At 35.4% G+C, this 18,962-nt stretch overlaps 1 protein-coding gene across 1 annotated transcript in view; it reads right to left on the reverse strand.

Moving 5' to 3' along the window:
- The window catches only part of TRIO (trio Rho guanine nucleotide exchange factor), a 319,986-nt gene that overhangs the window by 79,471 nt on the left and 221,553 nt on the right, over positions 1–18,962 (reverse strand). The window contains exons 31-34 of the mRNA XM_058178800.1: positions 18,015–18,116; positions 16,601–16,743; positions 15,671–15,770; positions 9,850–10,093 (exon numbers count right to left, since the gene is read on the reverse strand). Coding sequence (XP_058034783.1) covers positions 9,850–10,093; positions 15,671–15,770; positions 16,601–16,743; positions 18,015–18,116 — 589 coding nt within the window. The remainder of the gene's footprint in view (positions 1–9,849; positions 10,094–15,670; positions 15,771–16,600; positions 16,744–18,014; positions 18,117–18,962) is intronic.

Consider the following 18,962-nt stretch of genomic DNA (forward strand, 5'->3'; position numbering starts at 1 on the left):
GCCACACATACACCCCACCTTTAAGGATGCTTATGTTTCCTGAGAATCCAAAGATAAATAAGAACCAAAAATAACTCCCAGACTGATCTACTCTTTTAGAAGAAATATATAAGAAATCTATGCCACATCTAAAGGTCTGGTTTCTCTATCCAATATCTAGTAGAAACGTTGCATAAAAGGGAAACCAATAACATCCTATTCCATATGGGAACAGTGAAAACTGAACAAAGCATTATTCAATGCAACAGAATAGCAATGCAAATATGTTTAATTAGGAATGACCTAATTCCTTTCATTGGAATAACCCTAGGATTTTCTCCTTTTCCATTCAACTGGTCATTCCTTTGGTAGACTTGGGTCTGCAAAATGAAAGAGGACATTGAGAAATGGCAGTTTCTATTACCCAGGGTACTTCCACAATTCACAGATGGGATAGAATTTTGGGTTGACTGCAAAGGAGGCAAGACAATCCTAAACTGCATTTGGGAATCTATTTTAAATCAGTGTGGCATATAACACTATAAACATTTCTCTTATTTTTTTAAAAAAATCATGAGTTACAGCATTATAAATAATATTACAATATTACATTAGGGCAAAAAGTATTTGTCTCAACATGTAAGTACCCTAAAATTGTGATTTAGTAATTCCAGATATTTGGGAGAAAATAGTATTTCAGGACTGCCTATTTTCATTGAGAAAAGCAATGGATCAAGAAAGATCACATCTTCCCAATTATAATCTTCCGGTATTTAAAAAGAAATAGTCATTTTATAAAATCACAGCCATTTTACATGGGGATATTTAATAGATGTGAATGTGTGAGCATTTAATAGATATTGCAATGGATCAAGCTCAGGGCGGAATAAGATTGATTTGCACAAGCCCCAGGGAACAATAAACTTATTGCAAGGTGACTCAACAGTCTTTGTAACCTCATTGGAATGAGATTTGTTTGCTAGCGATGTTTAACTTGAGACATAAGGGATGCCTCAGACAGAGGAGCTCTTTGAATTTCTTTTCACCCTAAAATTTGTAGTATCTGGATATTTTGATAATCATCAAGAATTCAAAAATCCAGTAAATATGAATATTTTGTAATTAGTAATTATATATATTTGCAATACACTTAGTACACACATTATATTAAAAGAGAAATATTATTGCATGAAAAAAAGTTATTTAAAAAAAACACAACCTGGCATTTTCCTTTTTTTTGCCGCCTCATAAATCCAGCAACTTATAAAAACTTGTGACAAATAATAAGATGCACTTACTTCCTGTTGCCTATCATGAGCGGGAGCACACATTAAGCCTAAAAACATGATTTATAACAATGTGATATTTTACCTCCTATAATCTCTATCCTACTAATATCTGAGAAATATTTTTGCAATTAATGCTTCTAGAAGGTATGAAATATTCATTAAGAAACAATTACACTTTTCAGAAGGCAGAAGTAAAATTTTCATGAATGAATAACAATAAAAATAGTTTCCTGCTGTTTTCCTATCATTTCAGTCTTCAAAATAACACTTGTCTGAAATGCTAATATACACATAAATAAGTAAATACCTCTAACTCAGATATACAGACACTGACATGTTTATACTGAAATTATTCTGAACTCAACCAGCTGCTGCAGATATTTACAGCGACTGAATCTCTGGGAGTTTATGCATAGGGCTGGGATGTACATGTAACATCAGAGTACTTTGAATTTTTAGAATATTGAAATTGTTTATTGTCATCAATACATGCAGAAAAATACAACTATATCGGGATATATTTTAACCATGAGAATGAATGAGAATGAGAATGAAAACATACATTCAAAGGCTTTATCAAAAAGTATTTCAGCTTTTATGCATTTTAACTGGCAAGGTTAAAATGTACTCAAGCATTTCACAAACCATATTAAAGATACATTTTTAAAGGTTTTATTATTATTGTCTGATCAAAGAACAAAACCAATACATTATTTAATATAGTTCTATTTGAATTCATTATTTTTCATGCAGGAAAGCGCAAAATGCATATCCATTCATCAATACCCCCCACCTCCATGCTGTCTTTATGGAAAAGACTAAAATAGTCGAAACTACTAAGAATCAAATGTACAAGTTTCTGTACCTATCTAATTCAAAGTGCACAATGAATAATCGCCTTTTTTGTCTAACTTGATGTGGCATATTTTCTAGAAGATATTTAACTGAGCACTGATATTTTCATAAATTACATTTTTAATTTAGTTTTGATTTGGTTACACATAAATATAATTAGGCAGCTTGAGATATGTTACACCAGTGCTAGTCTTCCCATTTCTGATGTGCATTTTCTTTTAAAACTTGCTACAAGTAGCTCAGTCTTTATTTATTTGCTAAAGATTCTCATCAATTGCCCAGAATCTACTGGAAATACAGTTGATTCTACTTGGAAGCCCTGATTTATTCATCTACAGGCATCTGCTTCTGCAGTGGAAAAATATCACAAGCACACAGAAACATACATCCCGGCTTTCAAGAAAATTTGAGTATCATTTATACCTAAGTCCAGGATCCAGTATTTACAGTTGTCAGACTGTCCATTTCCACAGTATGGAGAATGATGAGACTGCAGAGTGTCAGTTCTATCTGACATGGTAAATGGTAGCGGCTGTAAAATCCTTAACACCACTGCTGTACTTTTCTGAAGACAATTTCTTCACAAAGGCTATGCTGGTGTTCTCCTGTTCCTCTCCACTCTAAGTACTCCTTGGCCAAGAGGTGGGGTAGAGAATGCATTTAAGCTTTCCGCTCTTGTAAATTCCCTTGTCTTCAGCAGAGCTACTCCCTTCAGGGGATGCTATCCTCTGACTCACTCCCCAGCACAACTCCAGATTTCAGTCTCACACTTGGGAACAGCCAGATGTGATACCGTAACTAGCCTAACTGAAGTTCAAGCAAATTCTTCATTACATTGCGGAGTTAACTTTTAAACATTTCTTAGCTTTGGAGGAAAAAAAATCAACCCACTTATTTAGCAATCATCAAAGAAATAATAATGTTATAAAAGCATGAACAGGACATGTCAAATAGATTAGAGCTGGAGATTATAAGAAAGTAACAAGTTAGTACTTCTCGTCTTTTAAATTTAAACTTCAGGACAAACTAGCAAAGGAAATCATCAGAGAAACGGTCTGGAATATAAGAGATACAGAAAAAGTACATGTCTGTAGCACTTATTTCTTTGGGAGGATAAGAATACAGTATTTCAACTGAACAATGAAATATTAAAAATCTAAGAGCTGATCCACCAAGGTATACTAGTCAATAAGATTTAGCACATTGTTTAATGATAAAAAGTCAATTTCTTTGATGTAACTGACACAGCCAGATTGTGCTATGAACCCAATTCTTAAATCTACATTTGCTGATTTTAAGTTGTGAGGGTTAGGTCTATGCACTAGCTACTACAGATAGTCCTCAACTTATAACCACAATTAAGCCCAAAATTTCTCTTCCTAAGCAAGACAGTTGTTAAGGGAACTTTGTCCCATTTTATGACCTTTCTTGCCACAGTTGTTGAGTGAACCACTGCAGTTGTTACATTAGTGACATCTGGCTTCCTCATTGACTTTGCTTGTTAAAAGGTTGCAAAGGGTGATCACATGACCCTGGAACATTGCAATCATTTTAAATGAGTCAGTTACCAAGCATCTGAATTTTGATCATGTGACCATGGGGATGCTGCAAAGATCGTAAGTGTGAAAAACGTTTATAAGTCACTTTTTTAAGTGCCATTGTAACTTTGAATAGTCACTAAATGAACTGTTATAAGTGAAGGACTACCTGTATTGATAATACCACAGACATACAAATTATTTAGCTCTAAGTTTATGGCTTGAAAAAGAACACTGAAGAATCAACTTTAACAGTATACAATTCAATTCATATATAGCAGTGTTGGCGGACCTTTTCGGTGCCAAGTGCTGAAACGGGATGGCACACGCATGCACGGGGGAGCATCGGGAACCAGAAGAGTAGCTCCCCAGTGCGTACATGCAGGAGTGCCAGAAACCGGAAGAGCAATTCCCCGGCATGCATGCACACGCCAGGAAGCTAAGCTTCCAGCTTCTGGCATGGGCATGTGCGCCAGTCACCTGGTCTTTTGATTTCTGGCACGCATGAAGACCAGCTGGTCAGTGCGCATGCACTCCCGCATGCGCAAAGACATGTGGATGCCAAAACCCAGAAGAGCAATGGATGGTGTGCCCGGAGAGATGGCTGTGTGTGCCACTTCTGGCACGCATGCCATAGGTTCACCATCATGAATATATACAGCCTATATATACAGAAAGAGCTGCAGCAGAAAATATTTTAGGTAAAAGAGACTGGTTCAGCGATCAGCAATGCATGAATAAGGCAGCTACAAGGTCTCCTTATACACTTTCAGTAAATGTGTATCTTCTATGAAGGCTCAGGTATCCAATATTTTTTCTCATGTAACTCTTCAAGCAAGCAACTCTTTAAACATATGACAAAAAACATCTATGTCCAGACCTACAGTTACTTTCAATTTGCTAAGAGAAAACCAGATGGAAACAGTTTGGAAAATTTTGTTCTGAACAGCAAGAAATATACCTCAGCCTATGGTATAAATAATGACTAATTAAAATTAAAATTGAATGTGCAGAAAGAAATCCAACTGAGGAAAAAACGTGGACACTGACTCAGTACCCACCAACAGCTGACAACATATATTAGATAGACTCCCAATTAGACTCCCATAGACTCCCAATTTCCCATAGACTCCCAATTTTGGCAACTTTAAGATATGTAGACTTCAACTCCCAGAATTCTGGAAAATTCTGGGAATTGAAGTCCATGTATCTTAAAGTTGCCAAGATTGGGAAGTTTGATATATTTATCCATTTTTATACTGTCCAGTAAGTTACCAACTCTGGCAAAAGCAAAATGTGTGTGATGGTGGAAACTAACACCTTGCCTATGCTTCTGCAACTGATATTCTTCCCTTAGCTTGCAGGTAAGGCTGAATGGTTTTCAGAATGTCTATGAATGAATAGAACGTCTATATCGCCAATAGTTTCCAAATGTTTTGAGAAGAAGAAGAAAACTCTTCTCATTTCATTCACCCTAATCTTATCCCATGTTAAATGCCTTTTTCCAAGTGAAAAATCCCAATCCCAATCTCTTTTAGGAAAAATATTTGAGTCCTTCTTTTCTAGTTTCTTAAATGTTTTGCTTCCTTCTTCCCTGATTCATACAGGTATTCCTTAACATGATTCTGATGTGCTCACTCTGCTAGTCAACTTCAATACTTTCATACTTCAGGTTAACTTTAGCCCAGAGAACAGAACAGAAGAATGGAAAATGACTCCTGAGCTTCTTAATTTTCCAGTACTTTTGTTAAGCTTTCTTCTCTGACATCTGATTTGTCCTTTCCAAATGCAGCAGCCTTTTCATTAGCCAGTCCATTGCATTAAAAAAATCTTCCTTTTTGGTCCTGTTGAGTCCTCAAATGCAGATTCCTAGTCTCCTATTCTGCTTGGATTCACATAACAGCTCCAGTCCATAAAGCACAAATATAACACAACAGCAAATTCTAACAGATTCTCCAGGGCCTAACAAAATTGTGTTTTACTATATTTACACCAAAAGGGAGATATGCCTCCCCTAGAACTTCTTGGAGCCCATGTGATAAAATGGTAAGTGGAAAAAAAATAAAGTTGAGATCATTTTATGACATTTTATGACATCAGGGTATTTCAGACTGGTTTCAACACAGATCCTTTAGAATATACATTTTTTATTTCCGTCTATTAAAACAATTGCTTACTCTATTCCTATTCTTTGCTTTCTGGGTTTTTTAAAAACATAGTTAGCAATCCATAAAAAGGCAGAATCTCCAATCCCATGACTGAATTACTCAGGTACTTTGATGAAAAACTATGTCAATTTTTTTGAAAATTCAAGTACATAATGTCACCCATGTGTCTGTTAATACTCTGAAAGAATATTGTAAGATTGATGTGATCTGCCTCTGGGACAACCACAATGTTTTTTCTTCACAAAACACATCCTTTGGTGTGTTTAATTTTATAGTTCCAATTTGCTTGGAAAAGATATTAATCTTATTGGCCTGTAGTTTCCTAGAACTCCCTTGGATTCGTTTTTAAAATTTAGCGATGGTTGGCTACCATCTAGTCCTCTGGCACTGAGCTTATTTGTAGGACAAGTTACATATTTTGCTAAGAGTCATATTTGAGTCCATTGGTAGATGCAACCAGGATTTAGTTGCTTGACAGGAGCTGTGATGGAGCAGTGGTTAAAATAAAGCATTAAAGGCCAATTCTGCCCACTGCCAGGAGTTCAATTCTGACTGGCTCAAGGTTGATTCAGCCCTCCATCCTTCCGAGGTTGGTAATGAGGACCAGACTGCTGTGGGGCAAGATGTAAACTGCTTAGAGAGGGCTGTAAAGCACTACGAAGTGGTATATAAGTCTAAATGCTATTGCTATTAGTGATTTATTCTTAGTCTTACAAGATGTCCAAAGGTATCAAATTTTGTTGCATCAAGAGTGTATATCCTTTTGTTCTTCAAATTAGATTTTCTAGCTATTGAAGGAACGATTCCTTAGGCAGAGGTGAAGAAGTTTCTTGGATGAGAAGTGAAGGATAAGAAAATTATCCTTTGGATAAGAAAAACAAGGAAGTCCAGTTGCCTCTTGAAAAAAGCACTTTTGAGACAATCATGACCTGGATGACTGAGAATCTCCATAGACATTTAGCTTTACAGATTCCTGGATACAAAAAAGCTATGACCTTTTGCTGAACTTGAATAACAACTGCCAAAACTGGACTATATTTTAGTAGAACTTCAGTTATTATAGTTTTAGGTTAACTTCCAAGGACAATTAAAACGTGGCCTCTTCACATTTATTTTCTACTTCTATTTCAATAGTTCACTCATTCTTGGAGAGATCTCCCCTTGTAGCGAAAGGTGACTGTGTTAACTCTAAAAACAAAGTCTAGCTATTAGTGCTACATGTGCACATCTCTTTCCTGATGAGGAATGGATCTATGACAATTCACTGAAGCCAACTCATCATGGGCAACTTGATTTACACTACTGAAGAGATGGTGGAATAGAATTATTAAAAAAGAATGCAAAACGAGAGACAAAATGAAATGTGAATGACAAAAAATAATTACACTGAATTGTTGAATTGTCCTCTGGCAAATTGTTCCACAATGAATTGGCCATGGTGAGTTGTCCCGTGGAAAATTGGTCATTGCGAGTTGGCTGCAGGGAGTTGTCCCATTCCATGAGGAATATCTTGAGCACAGAAGATAATGTATTCCCAAAGAACGAAGACAGTAACCCAACAAGGTTGTATAAATGAATGTCTTTAGTCTATTTAATTTATCTAATCTTCCCAACATATGCTTAAGGTTTTTTAATTTTTTAAAATATTAAAATATTTCTCTGATGAACACATGAAATAAAACAGTAAAACCATAATTATACATCCATGACTGCAGAAACCTAGAGAGAGTTCTAGCACTATATTTTTCAATGAAAATGGAAAAGATAACTTTTGCTCAGATATAATAATCTTATAGTTCCAAGAGGTTATCTTCCTATTTTTTCAACTACTTAATCAACGGTCATTTCAAGGAAGATGCAACATGAATTATCATGCCAAATTTCTCAGTTTCAAAGGCCACCCAATCCCAGAAGAGAAAAGTCAACTATCTAGCTGCAATGCTTAAAGACTGTGTTTACATAAATTGCCAGGAATTTTATTTATGATACTGTTCTTCTCTAAGGAACAAAAGAGGGTGTTCTTGATTGTGAACTCAGCAGCAAAGAATTTTATAGCCAGCCAGTTTGAACCTTTTCTCCACTCTTGTTTTAACTATACCATGTTTCCCCGAAAATAAGACCCTGTCTTATATTTTTTTGAACCCTGAAATAAGTGGTTGGCCTTATTGCCACACGCTCAAAAGCCCAATTGGGCTTATTATTAGGGGATGTCTTATTTTGGGGGAAACAGGATAGTAAGCCAAAAACAACCACCACCACCTTTGTACTCTCATTAAAAAGGGAGCCTCAGCTAATCATTTCAGAATCAATACTACATGAAAAAACACAATATGACATTCAGGACAGAATAGGGTTTTCTTGTCCTTGCTATACAATGTACTACAGTTCCAGTATTACCAGCTGTATTCAGTAGAATTTAACATCTTTAGTTACAAACACAAAGATTGTGCTGTTTGCTGAAATTTGCATCCCTTCCCCCCAGATAAAAATTAGCTAGCTTGCAAAAACTGAATGATTAGGAGATAAAGACTTTTGGAAAGCATTAAGGATATTATTTCATCTTGCTTTCCAGCTTTTCAAAAAATAATACTTTTTATTTGCTTGGCTGAAAGTTAATCTAGCTGACTGCAAACTATCCAAAAGCCATTTTCCCCCCAAGTGAAGAATAACTTAAATTTCATTTACCCATCCCCCCCAAGATATAATCAACTTCTAACACTTTTATTTTTCTTCACTGTATAATAAATTTTACGGTAAACGATTTGAAAGTCTTGGGGATTGCTTCAAGGTGTTCAATAGGCGGTCAAATAGCTACTTAAATGTGAATTGTTAAAACTTATCAAGAGCAGAACAGAGGAACATTCTTGGCCACCAAAGATGGAGCTAAAAGAAAATATTTAATCAACCCTTTCTTGTTAGATGGTAGGGCTTAAGATTTCTTTCTGTCCCATGGAGAAAAAAAATATTATTTTCAGTTTAAATCTGCCTTCTAGGAGAAGCAGTGACTTTTCTATCAGCTTTATGTTACGAAGACAAGGAGGAAGATGAGGAAAGAACTATAGATTGGAAACAGAGCAGAGGTTGCAGTATTAGAAGCACAAACCATGGATGTATAAATTTCATTTTTGATGGTTCTATACAATTTCCTTAGGCAGCCAAATATTCTCAAGTACAGGAATCTATAAATCTTGACTTGACTTAAAAGGCTAGTGTTATCTGTGATGACCACTGAAATTGTCTACTCAGACACTTTGGTATGTATAAAGAATTCAGGGGAAAAATCTGTCTTGCATATGCAGCTAGCTTTTACAGGAAAGCAGAAATGCATGTCTTTCTTGTCACTTTTGCCTTTTCCAGTGATAGGGCAAACTGAAAGAACAGACCCCTCCCATTTCTCTGTAACATATGGCACAATAAGAAATGTTTAGCTTTTCTTCTTGCAATTAACAGGGGAAAAGTGCAGGAGGCCAATATCATTAAGATGTAAATCTGTTGACTTCCTGATCCATCACATCAATAACAAACAACACCTTGGCAACAAATTGATCATTTACACTCCCGCTTTTGCCTTTGAGATCTCTACAAAATGTTTACTCTTTTTTTTTGAGAATGCATATAATACAGTAAATAAGTTAATAAATTATTAGCTATATTTAATTTTTCTACCATGAAAAATTCAGTGGCACCCTATGTAAAAGGTTTTATGGTTTATGATTTTATAGGTACTAGGTTTTATTGTTGTGAGCCCCCAGAGTCGTGTTTAAGATGGACAGTCAATAAAAATCTGCCAAAAAAATAATCATGTTACACTTTATAGAAGGCCTCAAAGAAACAAGCAACAACCCAACCCAACACTCATAGTTTGTAATCTACAAAAAAGTTACATAAAGTCTCATCCTATGCAAACTAAGTAGTCCTAAATTGCATTACCCTTATTTTTTATAATATCCACCACAGCACTGTTAAATAGAAGTACGGAGAAAGAAAAAAGCAGACAACTGGAAAACTTAATTCTCTTACCTTTGTGGTTAAAGATGCCTTCCATCTCCATACTACTTCTAGAATGGGCAATGCAGAGAGAACCACAGGGAACAAGTCCTTCTGCAGCTGGGGATCGGTCAGTAGTCCGTACTAGACACCAGTCAGGTTTATCGTGAGGTCTCTCTAGCACTTCTACTGTCTGACCACGACGGATTGTGAGTTCATTGCTGTTACATGCTGTAAAGTCATGGATGACCACTGTCAGTTCACAACCACCAGATAACTGTAGAAAAAGGAAGCAAAACAGAAACCTCAGTGTTCTTTGTTGAAGAATTCATTCATATCTACCCATCTAGATAATTTTTTTGATCATCTGAAGTAGTTTCCATAACAAACGGAACAGCTAGTGACATTAACACAATTCTCACTTTGCATTATATGTGGTAGTCCTTACATAATTATTCTTTTTCAGTTCTTATGAGTATCTATGTATGCCCTCTCAGAGAGAAAAGGTATAAATTTAGTAAGAAAATATTGAAAAGCTGATAATTTACATTAAGTTTTACAAGACATACAGAAAGAAATGTCAACATAAATCATTGTCATTAAAAGATCTTTCAATAAGGTTTTTACATTATATTGTATATTATACTAGCTGATTACCCGGCGTTGCCTGGGTATTTATTTATCTCAATCTTGTATTAGACAGGAAAAGGAATGAATTATAACTTTAGTGTTAAATCAAAGCAATTTTATTCACAGGGTTTTAAAAGTATAACCACAGTATACAAATTATAAAGTAAAATGTTATTCAAATTAAGAATATTATTAATTTAAGACAAAACTTGATTATAAACAACATTTTTAGTTTCACCTCCAGGAGCAAAAATAAATAAATTCTGTGGTGTACCCACCCTTGAGCAAGCAATATAAAGTTATTCGTGGGAGAAACATGGTGATCTCAAATCCACTCCACAGTACTTAATAGACTGACCCTGTGACTTATTGATTGTGACTGAGAATGCAAGTCTCAATTTTTTTTCAAAAAATTTTCAATTTTTTTCCCAGAGAGTAAGTCATCTGTACCAAGTTTGGTTAAAATTCCAGAGTTATGGTGGAACACACACACAGAGAGACACCCCCCACCCCTGAGGGATGTTAGGGGTGTCTTACCCCCACAGTATTTTTTCCCCAAAGATTAAGTCATTTGTGTAGCAAGTTTGGTTGAAATTGTTTGAGACGTTCCAGAGTTATGCTGGAACACACACACACACGCACGCACGCACACACACTGAGGGGTGCTAGGGGTGTCTTACCCCCACAGTATTTTTTCCAGAGAGTAAGTCATCTGTGTACTAGGTTTGGTTGAGATTGCTTGAGCTGTTCCAGAGTTATGCTGGAACACACACACACACACACACACACACACACACACACACACACACACACACACGGATTCAGGGGTGTCTTACCCCCACTGTACTTTTTTACAGAGAGTGTCATCTGTGTAGCAAGTTTGGTTGAAATTGTTTGAGACGTTCCAGAGTTATGGTGGAACACACACACACACACACACACACACACACACACACACACACACACACGGATTCAGGGGTGTCTTACCCCCACTGTACTTTTTTACAGAGAGTAAGTCATCTGTGTACCAAGTTTTGTTGAAATTGCTTGAGCCATTCCAGAGTTATGCTGGAACACACACACACACACACACACACACACACACACACACACTGAGGGGTGTTGGGGTGTCTTACCCCCACAGTATTTTTTTCCAGAGAGTAAGTCATCTGTGTAGGAAGTTTGGTTATAATTGCTCGAAACGTTCCAGAATTATAGTGGAACACACACAGACACACAACCACACACACACACACACACACACACCAGGGGTGTCTTACCCCCACAGTATTTGTTTCCAGAGAGTAAATCATCTATGTACCACGTTTGGTTGAAATTGCTTGAGCCTTTCCAGAGTTATGCTGGATTGTATACATATATATATTAACATAGGTCCTTTTTTATATAGATAGATAGATAGATAGATAGATAGATAGATAGATAGATAGATAGATAGATGGATGGATGGGATAGATTATATGCAAAAATATCCAGTGATTTTATAATAACTGAAATACATTCCCCTAGAAAATTCATGGTACATTATGCCACTACCTAAGTATTAGGTATACTGATCATCCAGTAATAAAAAAGGTTTTCCTTTTATTGAAATGTATTGAAAATTTCTGAAAAGAACACATCTTTTTGAATTTATAATGTTGGTTATAAAGCTTACACTTTACCTTTCCTAAATTCCAAAATAAATAGGAAATTACATAATACATTGAAATTACATAATACAAAAACCAGAATTTGATTTCACTTCTGAGCTTTGAATAATGCACTATGTGGTCTGGATTAGGAATGTATTACTCTTGGCAATTTGCATTACAAAAGGGATGCAACCAATTCATTATTTTGAATATTATTTTTTGGTATGTCTCCGGTCATCCAGAACTAAGGTGTATCTTTCTAGTTCATCAGACAATCCTTATAAATAAATAAAATAAAAGTAAATGTACAGTAATTTTCCACTTCCTTTCTACATAATGTATTATAACTTCAGTTAGTCTAACTGGAATTTTCCCAAAACTTTCCCATGATCAGAGATTGTAAAACCTTGGCTTTCTAATCCTAGTTTTGAAAGTGGGAACGGGGAGAGGGTAAAGAGAAAAGACGATGTATGTTTCTCATAATGAAGCAAAATAAATCAGCTTCTATCCATCAAGACACAGGCAGGAATTGTTCCCACGTAATCTCTCAGGATAATTTCCATTCAAGTTAAGAGGTGTGCGTTTTCAGAAACATGTTGCCTTCCCCTCTTAAGTGTATGAGGGGTACCCTTCTTCATCCACACCCATTCTGTTCTGCTTATATTAGCACGCCATCCACTCAAAATTATGTCAAAAGATAATTTATTTGGGGGTGGAAAGGGTAGACAGGCAAAAAAAGCCCTTGGGGCTTTTAAAAATGATTTATTTTTATATTACTTCCCTTAGATTGGAGTTAGAAACAATTGAAAACAGCTGTATTCCTGAAGCGGTCTGAGAAAGGGCCCTTTTTGATTTAGAGTCTGACCACAAAACAACAAGACAATATCTTCTAAGGAAAGAATGCTGCAAATAGAAAATTTGTGTTTGAATCATCCTGAATAGATAATACAAAATTGGCCTTGTTAGTGTAGTGTAGATGCAAACTGAAATAGCAAAAAATATAGTGATGTCCAGATTATAGTGATGGCTTTTTAGTAATAAACAGTGGGGCATAACTAGAAGGAAAGAAGGGAGAAACATAGGAAGGAAGACTGGAAGAAAGGAGTGAATGGCTAATGGGAGAAGAAGGACTAATTTAATAATGAAGTTCTTGCTTTGTGTACATTTAATCGTAAAATTTCCCTGTAAAACAATTTCAAACTGCCAAACTGGGAAGATCTCATCTGAGAAATGTTCCTAGCAAATTTTCCAATCCTCCAAACCTCAAGAAAGCTATAAATTTCATTCAGAAGACAACATGTACTCTAAATTCTGCATATGCTATTGGTCTCCATGTGGGAAACCCATATCCCATTTTCATCCCAATTATTCAAACATCATGATACTCCATGGGATCTTGGCCAAGATGAAATACAGTTAAGTGGTATCCATCTGTACACAGTTGCCATTTTCCTCAAATATATGACATTTTCTCAGGAGAAGTTTTCAGATATTACAAATAAGAAGCATTCAACCCACCCCCCTTCCTCCGTCAACTCTCCAACAATTTCTTTTTTCTTCAGTCATTCACACTTTTACTACAAATGCATGCAATGAAGTCTTTCTTAATACAACTGCAGTCACATTGGTTTCCATAAGCCAGGAAGCATTATTAGAATCCCAGATCACATGGAAGACAACACAAGTGCAGTTGTATCTTGGAAGGCTTCCCTGATGCTGCCAACTACACCCAGGATGAACATCTGCAGTGAAAAATGAGGTTAGTAAACATCACAAAGCATTAAGATTGTGCAGACTGATCAAGCTGTTACTGGTTGCATTCACAATGCTTGGATAGGATCTGTGTGCCTGATGCATATATAAAAAAAAAACATTTGTAAAGAAATGTTCCAAAGATGAATAGCAAAGCAAGGCTAATGTGGCCTTATGGATTTCTCCAACTTTCATTCAAAATGCAGAAGTCATGAATCTTCCCTCTAAAGTTTTGTTCCAAGGTTATTAAGGCAGAAAAGAGAAATTTGTTTCTTAAAATAGAAGAGGCTAAATGCACTTCCTCAATATAGAAATGCTTCCAGCTGCTACAACTAAAACAAACAAACAGCCCCAGGGATTCTTAACGTCTTCTTTACTCCTTTAAAATAACTAAACAAGAAATTTCACTCAGGTTTTGTATGACTTTTAAAAAACTTTTAAAAATCTAATTTCTAAGCAAAATAAGGAAATTCTAAGCAAAATAAGGGAACACAAAGTATTTCTGGAAATTTTATTTAAGTAAGAGAATTATCAATTAATGAACAAGAATCATGAACTTACATTGTTAGATAAATCACAGCTTCTTTCACATTCATGTACTGGATGAAGAGGCTTTTAATATTATCTACAAGCATAGATAATATGCTTGTATTATGAACTTAGATTGTTAGATAAATCACAGCTTCTTTCACATCCAGAGGCTGGATGAATTGGCTTTTAATATTATCTACAAGCATAAACTGAGGCTTGGTATCTATATTGCCACAGATATAAGCTTTTTCAACATAAGAAATTTAACTCATTTTTCTCTTGATAATTAAAAAAACACACATCAAAAAGCACTAAGAAGCCCCCAATTAAGGAGTGGCCTACCTAAATTTGATCTTCTCTTTTGTTTACATAAAATTCTTAATAGAATTGTAACTATAACTATCTGCATAGAAATATAGATTATGGAAGTTTTAAATCTTGGCATGTCCTATTAATGGTTTAAATTTGTCTCTGGCCATTTAGTTTTAATAGAAATGTTAAAAGCATAAATTAATCAACCCAGTACTTTGTACCAAGCCAAAATACTGGAAGCCATGATGTGGTTTATTGTTCATTACGATAGAAGAATTTTAAAGTTTTGCTAGTTGTACGTGCACTTAGGAACTCTTTAACAGCATCCTCTAAGACCAAAAAGCTATGTAGAGCAAGAAACGTCTCACTTCATGAAAGTTTTTTGAAGGGTAACATTAGGCCAAAGGGGTAGAGTCAGATGCATCTTCAGTAATTTGCTTTTCAAATGAGAAGGCTGACTAAAAAAGAAAGCCTCTCTATCAGAGCAGGGGCATGTTCTGCTCCTTTTCTTGCCCCATCCTATCTCACATAATCACATATAAATACACACACACACACACACACACACACACACACACACACACACCTCAACTGATGGGAAAACAACCACCTCCTTTCTCTGTAATTGTACAAATGCCTATGTTCTCTTTAAGCATATAAATATGTTTTTCATCTATGTGAATGGTGTTGCACAAACTGAAAGGATCTAATTTTCATAGCTGAAACTAAAGGAACATAAAAGCATTAATAGCTTAGCACTATTGACCATCTGGAAGACATATATAACCAGCTCTGAATTTACTGCAGATCAGAGGATATAAAAATGAAGATAAAATCCAATTCTTAAAAAAACTTCAGGTTTTTAATTTCTGGGTTCTGGAGGCTCATTTATGCTCAGTGGGAGAAAAATGTGTGCATGATTTCACTGTAAGTTGTGCTAACAAAGGAAACAATCAAATTCATTATCTCCGGCTTACCTTATCACTATCCAAGGTATTTTGGGAGGTTCGTGATGCGATTGAAATAGTATCAGGTTGACTGCTCCCCTCTCCTTGACTATCCAGATCTTCTCCATCTCTGTAAGCATAAAATGTTGGATGTCTCTTACAGAAATTTTTTTACTCAATTTCTTAATAATGATAATCTTATATACTGAAATAGCTTGGTATTTCAATTCAGAAAAGAATAGTGCAGAATGTATTCTTCTGTTCATCAATTCCTTAACAAATACTATTACAGCTAAATATAACAAATATTAAATATATACAGTATTAACTGATCAGTCACCTTATGTTCTATGAATCTGTCCAATTCCTTGTTGAAATCTCCCCGAATTAATCACGTGATTGCAGTTTATTTCTATATTTTTTATCTATTTTGAGTCTCATATCAGGATATGCTACTGGGTTCTAATATTTTGAGAGAGTGTAAAAAACATATTTCCAGCTACCTTTTCTTCACTGTAGTATATTACACATTGTATTTATATCTATCAGTATTTCATAGTTAATACTTTGATATATACTTAAATCTCAGGACAATACTTTTATTATGTGTCCTTCTCCCTTCCAGACTTTTTTCCTAAGAAGTTCCAAATGCTATAATTCTTACAGACACATTGTTCCATTTGGTCCATTCCTATTAGCACTTTTTGCAATTTTGTACGTTACACAATAAACTTTCTAAGCAGTTATTTATCATTCAAATTTGATATACATGCCTGTATTTAAGGTTCTAATCTACCTATATGTTTTTAATATGCAATTTAGCATCATCATCCAGATTGCTATTTTTTTTTTAAAAAAGCACAGAATGTATTTTCCCAAAAAATAGTTTAGCCACTCTGTTAAGATAGATTTCATAAAAGACAAGAATCATTTCCTGCGATAGAGTGGACTTCCACTAACCTTCTTCCCTTTTGTTTTGTGGTTGATGCAGTTTTAGGAATGTGAATAGGCTCTTTTAAGGCCCCTTTGAGATGAATTGTTCTTTCCTGTATTACTTCTCTGATATGTTTGATCCAGTCTTGTTTGTTCTCAATACTAGAAGCCTTGAAGATAAAGAATATCTTGCTTTAGTATATCGTTAAGCATAAACTTTTGAAAAGTCATGCTCACAACGTAACAGAATGTATTAAACAAGAATGATAAAAAGCACTGGTAGAAATATTTTTGCTCTTTAGTTCTGAAAAATGAATACCGATTTTGCTATTATTTATTGTTTTTAAGATAAGACTTGCTTCCTGCATTTTACATCCCTGATCTATATACAAATTTCCAAGAATCATGACAAGAAGTCAGGAACATATAGTATAATATAAGATTTCGGCGTCAAAAAATCCTGTTCACAATTTGCACACAGATACTTCCAGTTTCTTGGCAAATTTACTTCCACAAAGTTTGTGTGAGTTCCTAGGATGACACACTATTCAAAAGAAGTGGCATATCTTCTTTGCAACTTTGGTCTTCAAGACATGAATGTTGCTTTGAATTTTGGGTATTATGAGTCAATATCTGTTTTAAAGTGACATTCTATTATAGGTAGTCTTTGACTTATGGCCACAATTGAGCCCAAAATTTTTGTTGCTAAGCAAGTCAGTTGTTAAGTGAGTTTTGCACTATTTTACAACCTTACTTGCTGTAAATGTTAAGTGAATCACTGTAGTTGTTAAGTGAATATGGCTCACCCATTGACTTTGCTTGTCAAAAGATTGCAAAAAGTAGTCACATGATCCAGGGACACTGCAACAGTCATAAATATATGGTTGCTGCCAAGTGTCCAAATTTTGATCACATGACAATGGAGATGCTGCAATGGTTGTAAGTGTGAAAGATGGTCAGATGGCACTTTTTTCAGTGCCACTGTAACTTCAAATGGTCACTAAATGAATATTTTTAAGTCAAGGACTACCTGTAAACTAAAAGACACTTAACATCAGGGATGTGAGCCCTCAGCATTCAGGCTATAAGTAGCTTCCAGCATTCTAAGATTGTATCAATAAAATTCAGTTTTAAAATGGACGGTTTTCAGTGGCAGCTTCTTTTTTTATGCCTTCAAAATAGCCTCCAAATACAAGATTACAGATTAAGAGCTTTTGCAGATGACTTGGTTGTTACTGTATCTCAACCAATATACTCAGCTACTGGTTTAAAAGATATAATTGGTCAGTATGGCAAAGTATCTGGATTTAAGGTGAATCAGCAAAAGACAAAGATGATAATTAAAATAGCCTCCAAATTAAGGCAAAAACAATAATGCCCATGTCAAAATGAACTGTCTCAGAGATTGCCCACTCTGTTTAGAAATATGAATACCAATTACCTTTAGCACAATTTTATTGTCTGAAGTAGGAGTTCTTCCAACCCACAGTGCAAATTTACAGGGATCACCTTCTACATGCTCTGTGACACCCAACTCAGAAGTCTGAAAATTAAAGGAAGAAGGATTAGTTGTTAGTTGTGGGAAAAGTTTTGTAATGAAAACACATTTTTAATGGGTTTTAAACATCAGTTACCTTTTAATCACCAAAAATGTTTCAACAAGAGTCAAAGTACCTAATAAGCAGTTGTGTGGTAATAACCAGTTATTATTTCCTGGCTTACATGATTCAAAAGAATAACTTCGTCAGTATTTCAAATCCTGCTTTGGGATCAACAAACGTATTTCACTGTATTAATCAAAAGCTTTCATGCAAATTGGAATGACTGGCAATATGTGCCCTTCAAATATTTTTTTTTTACTGCAGATCTGCTTCATGATTAAAGAAAAATGCTACAATATATCTCTCTCTGCTTAAGAGAACGTTTTTAAAAACATTTCAGAATCTATTCCTCAGAGTCCAAAAGAGCTACCAGTTTCTTTTGCGGTTATGTAAAAAGTGGGACGCGGTAGCTCAGTGGCTAAGATGCTGAGCTTGTCAATCGAAAAGGTTGGCAGTTCAGCGGTTCAAATCCTGAGTGCTGCAGAACAGGGTGAGCTCCCGTTACTTGTCCCAGCTTCTGCCAACCTAGCAGTTCAAAAGCACGTAAAAAATGCAAGTAGAAAAATAAGGACCACCTTTGGTGGGAAGGCAACAGTGTTCTGTGTGCCTTTAGCATTTAGTCATGCTGGCCACATGACCACGGAGACGTCTTTGGACAGCGCTGGCTCTTCGGCTTTGAAATGGAGATGAGCACCACCCCCTAGAGTCAGGAATGACTAGCACATATGTGCGAGGGGAATCTTCACCTTTACCTAAAAAGTGGTATGTTCAATAATATGCTTATGACT

This window comes from Ahaetulla prasina, chromosome 3 (genome assembly GCF_028640845.1).
Source record: "Ahaetulla prasina isolate Xishuangbanna chromosome 3, ASM2864084v1, whole genome shotgun sequence".
NCBI lineage: Eukaryota > Metazoa > Chordata > Lepidosauria > Squamata > Colubridae > Ahaetulla > Ahaetulla prasina.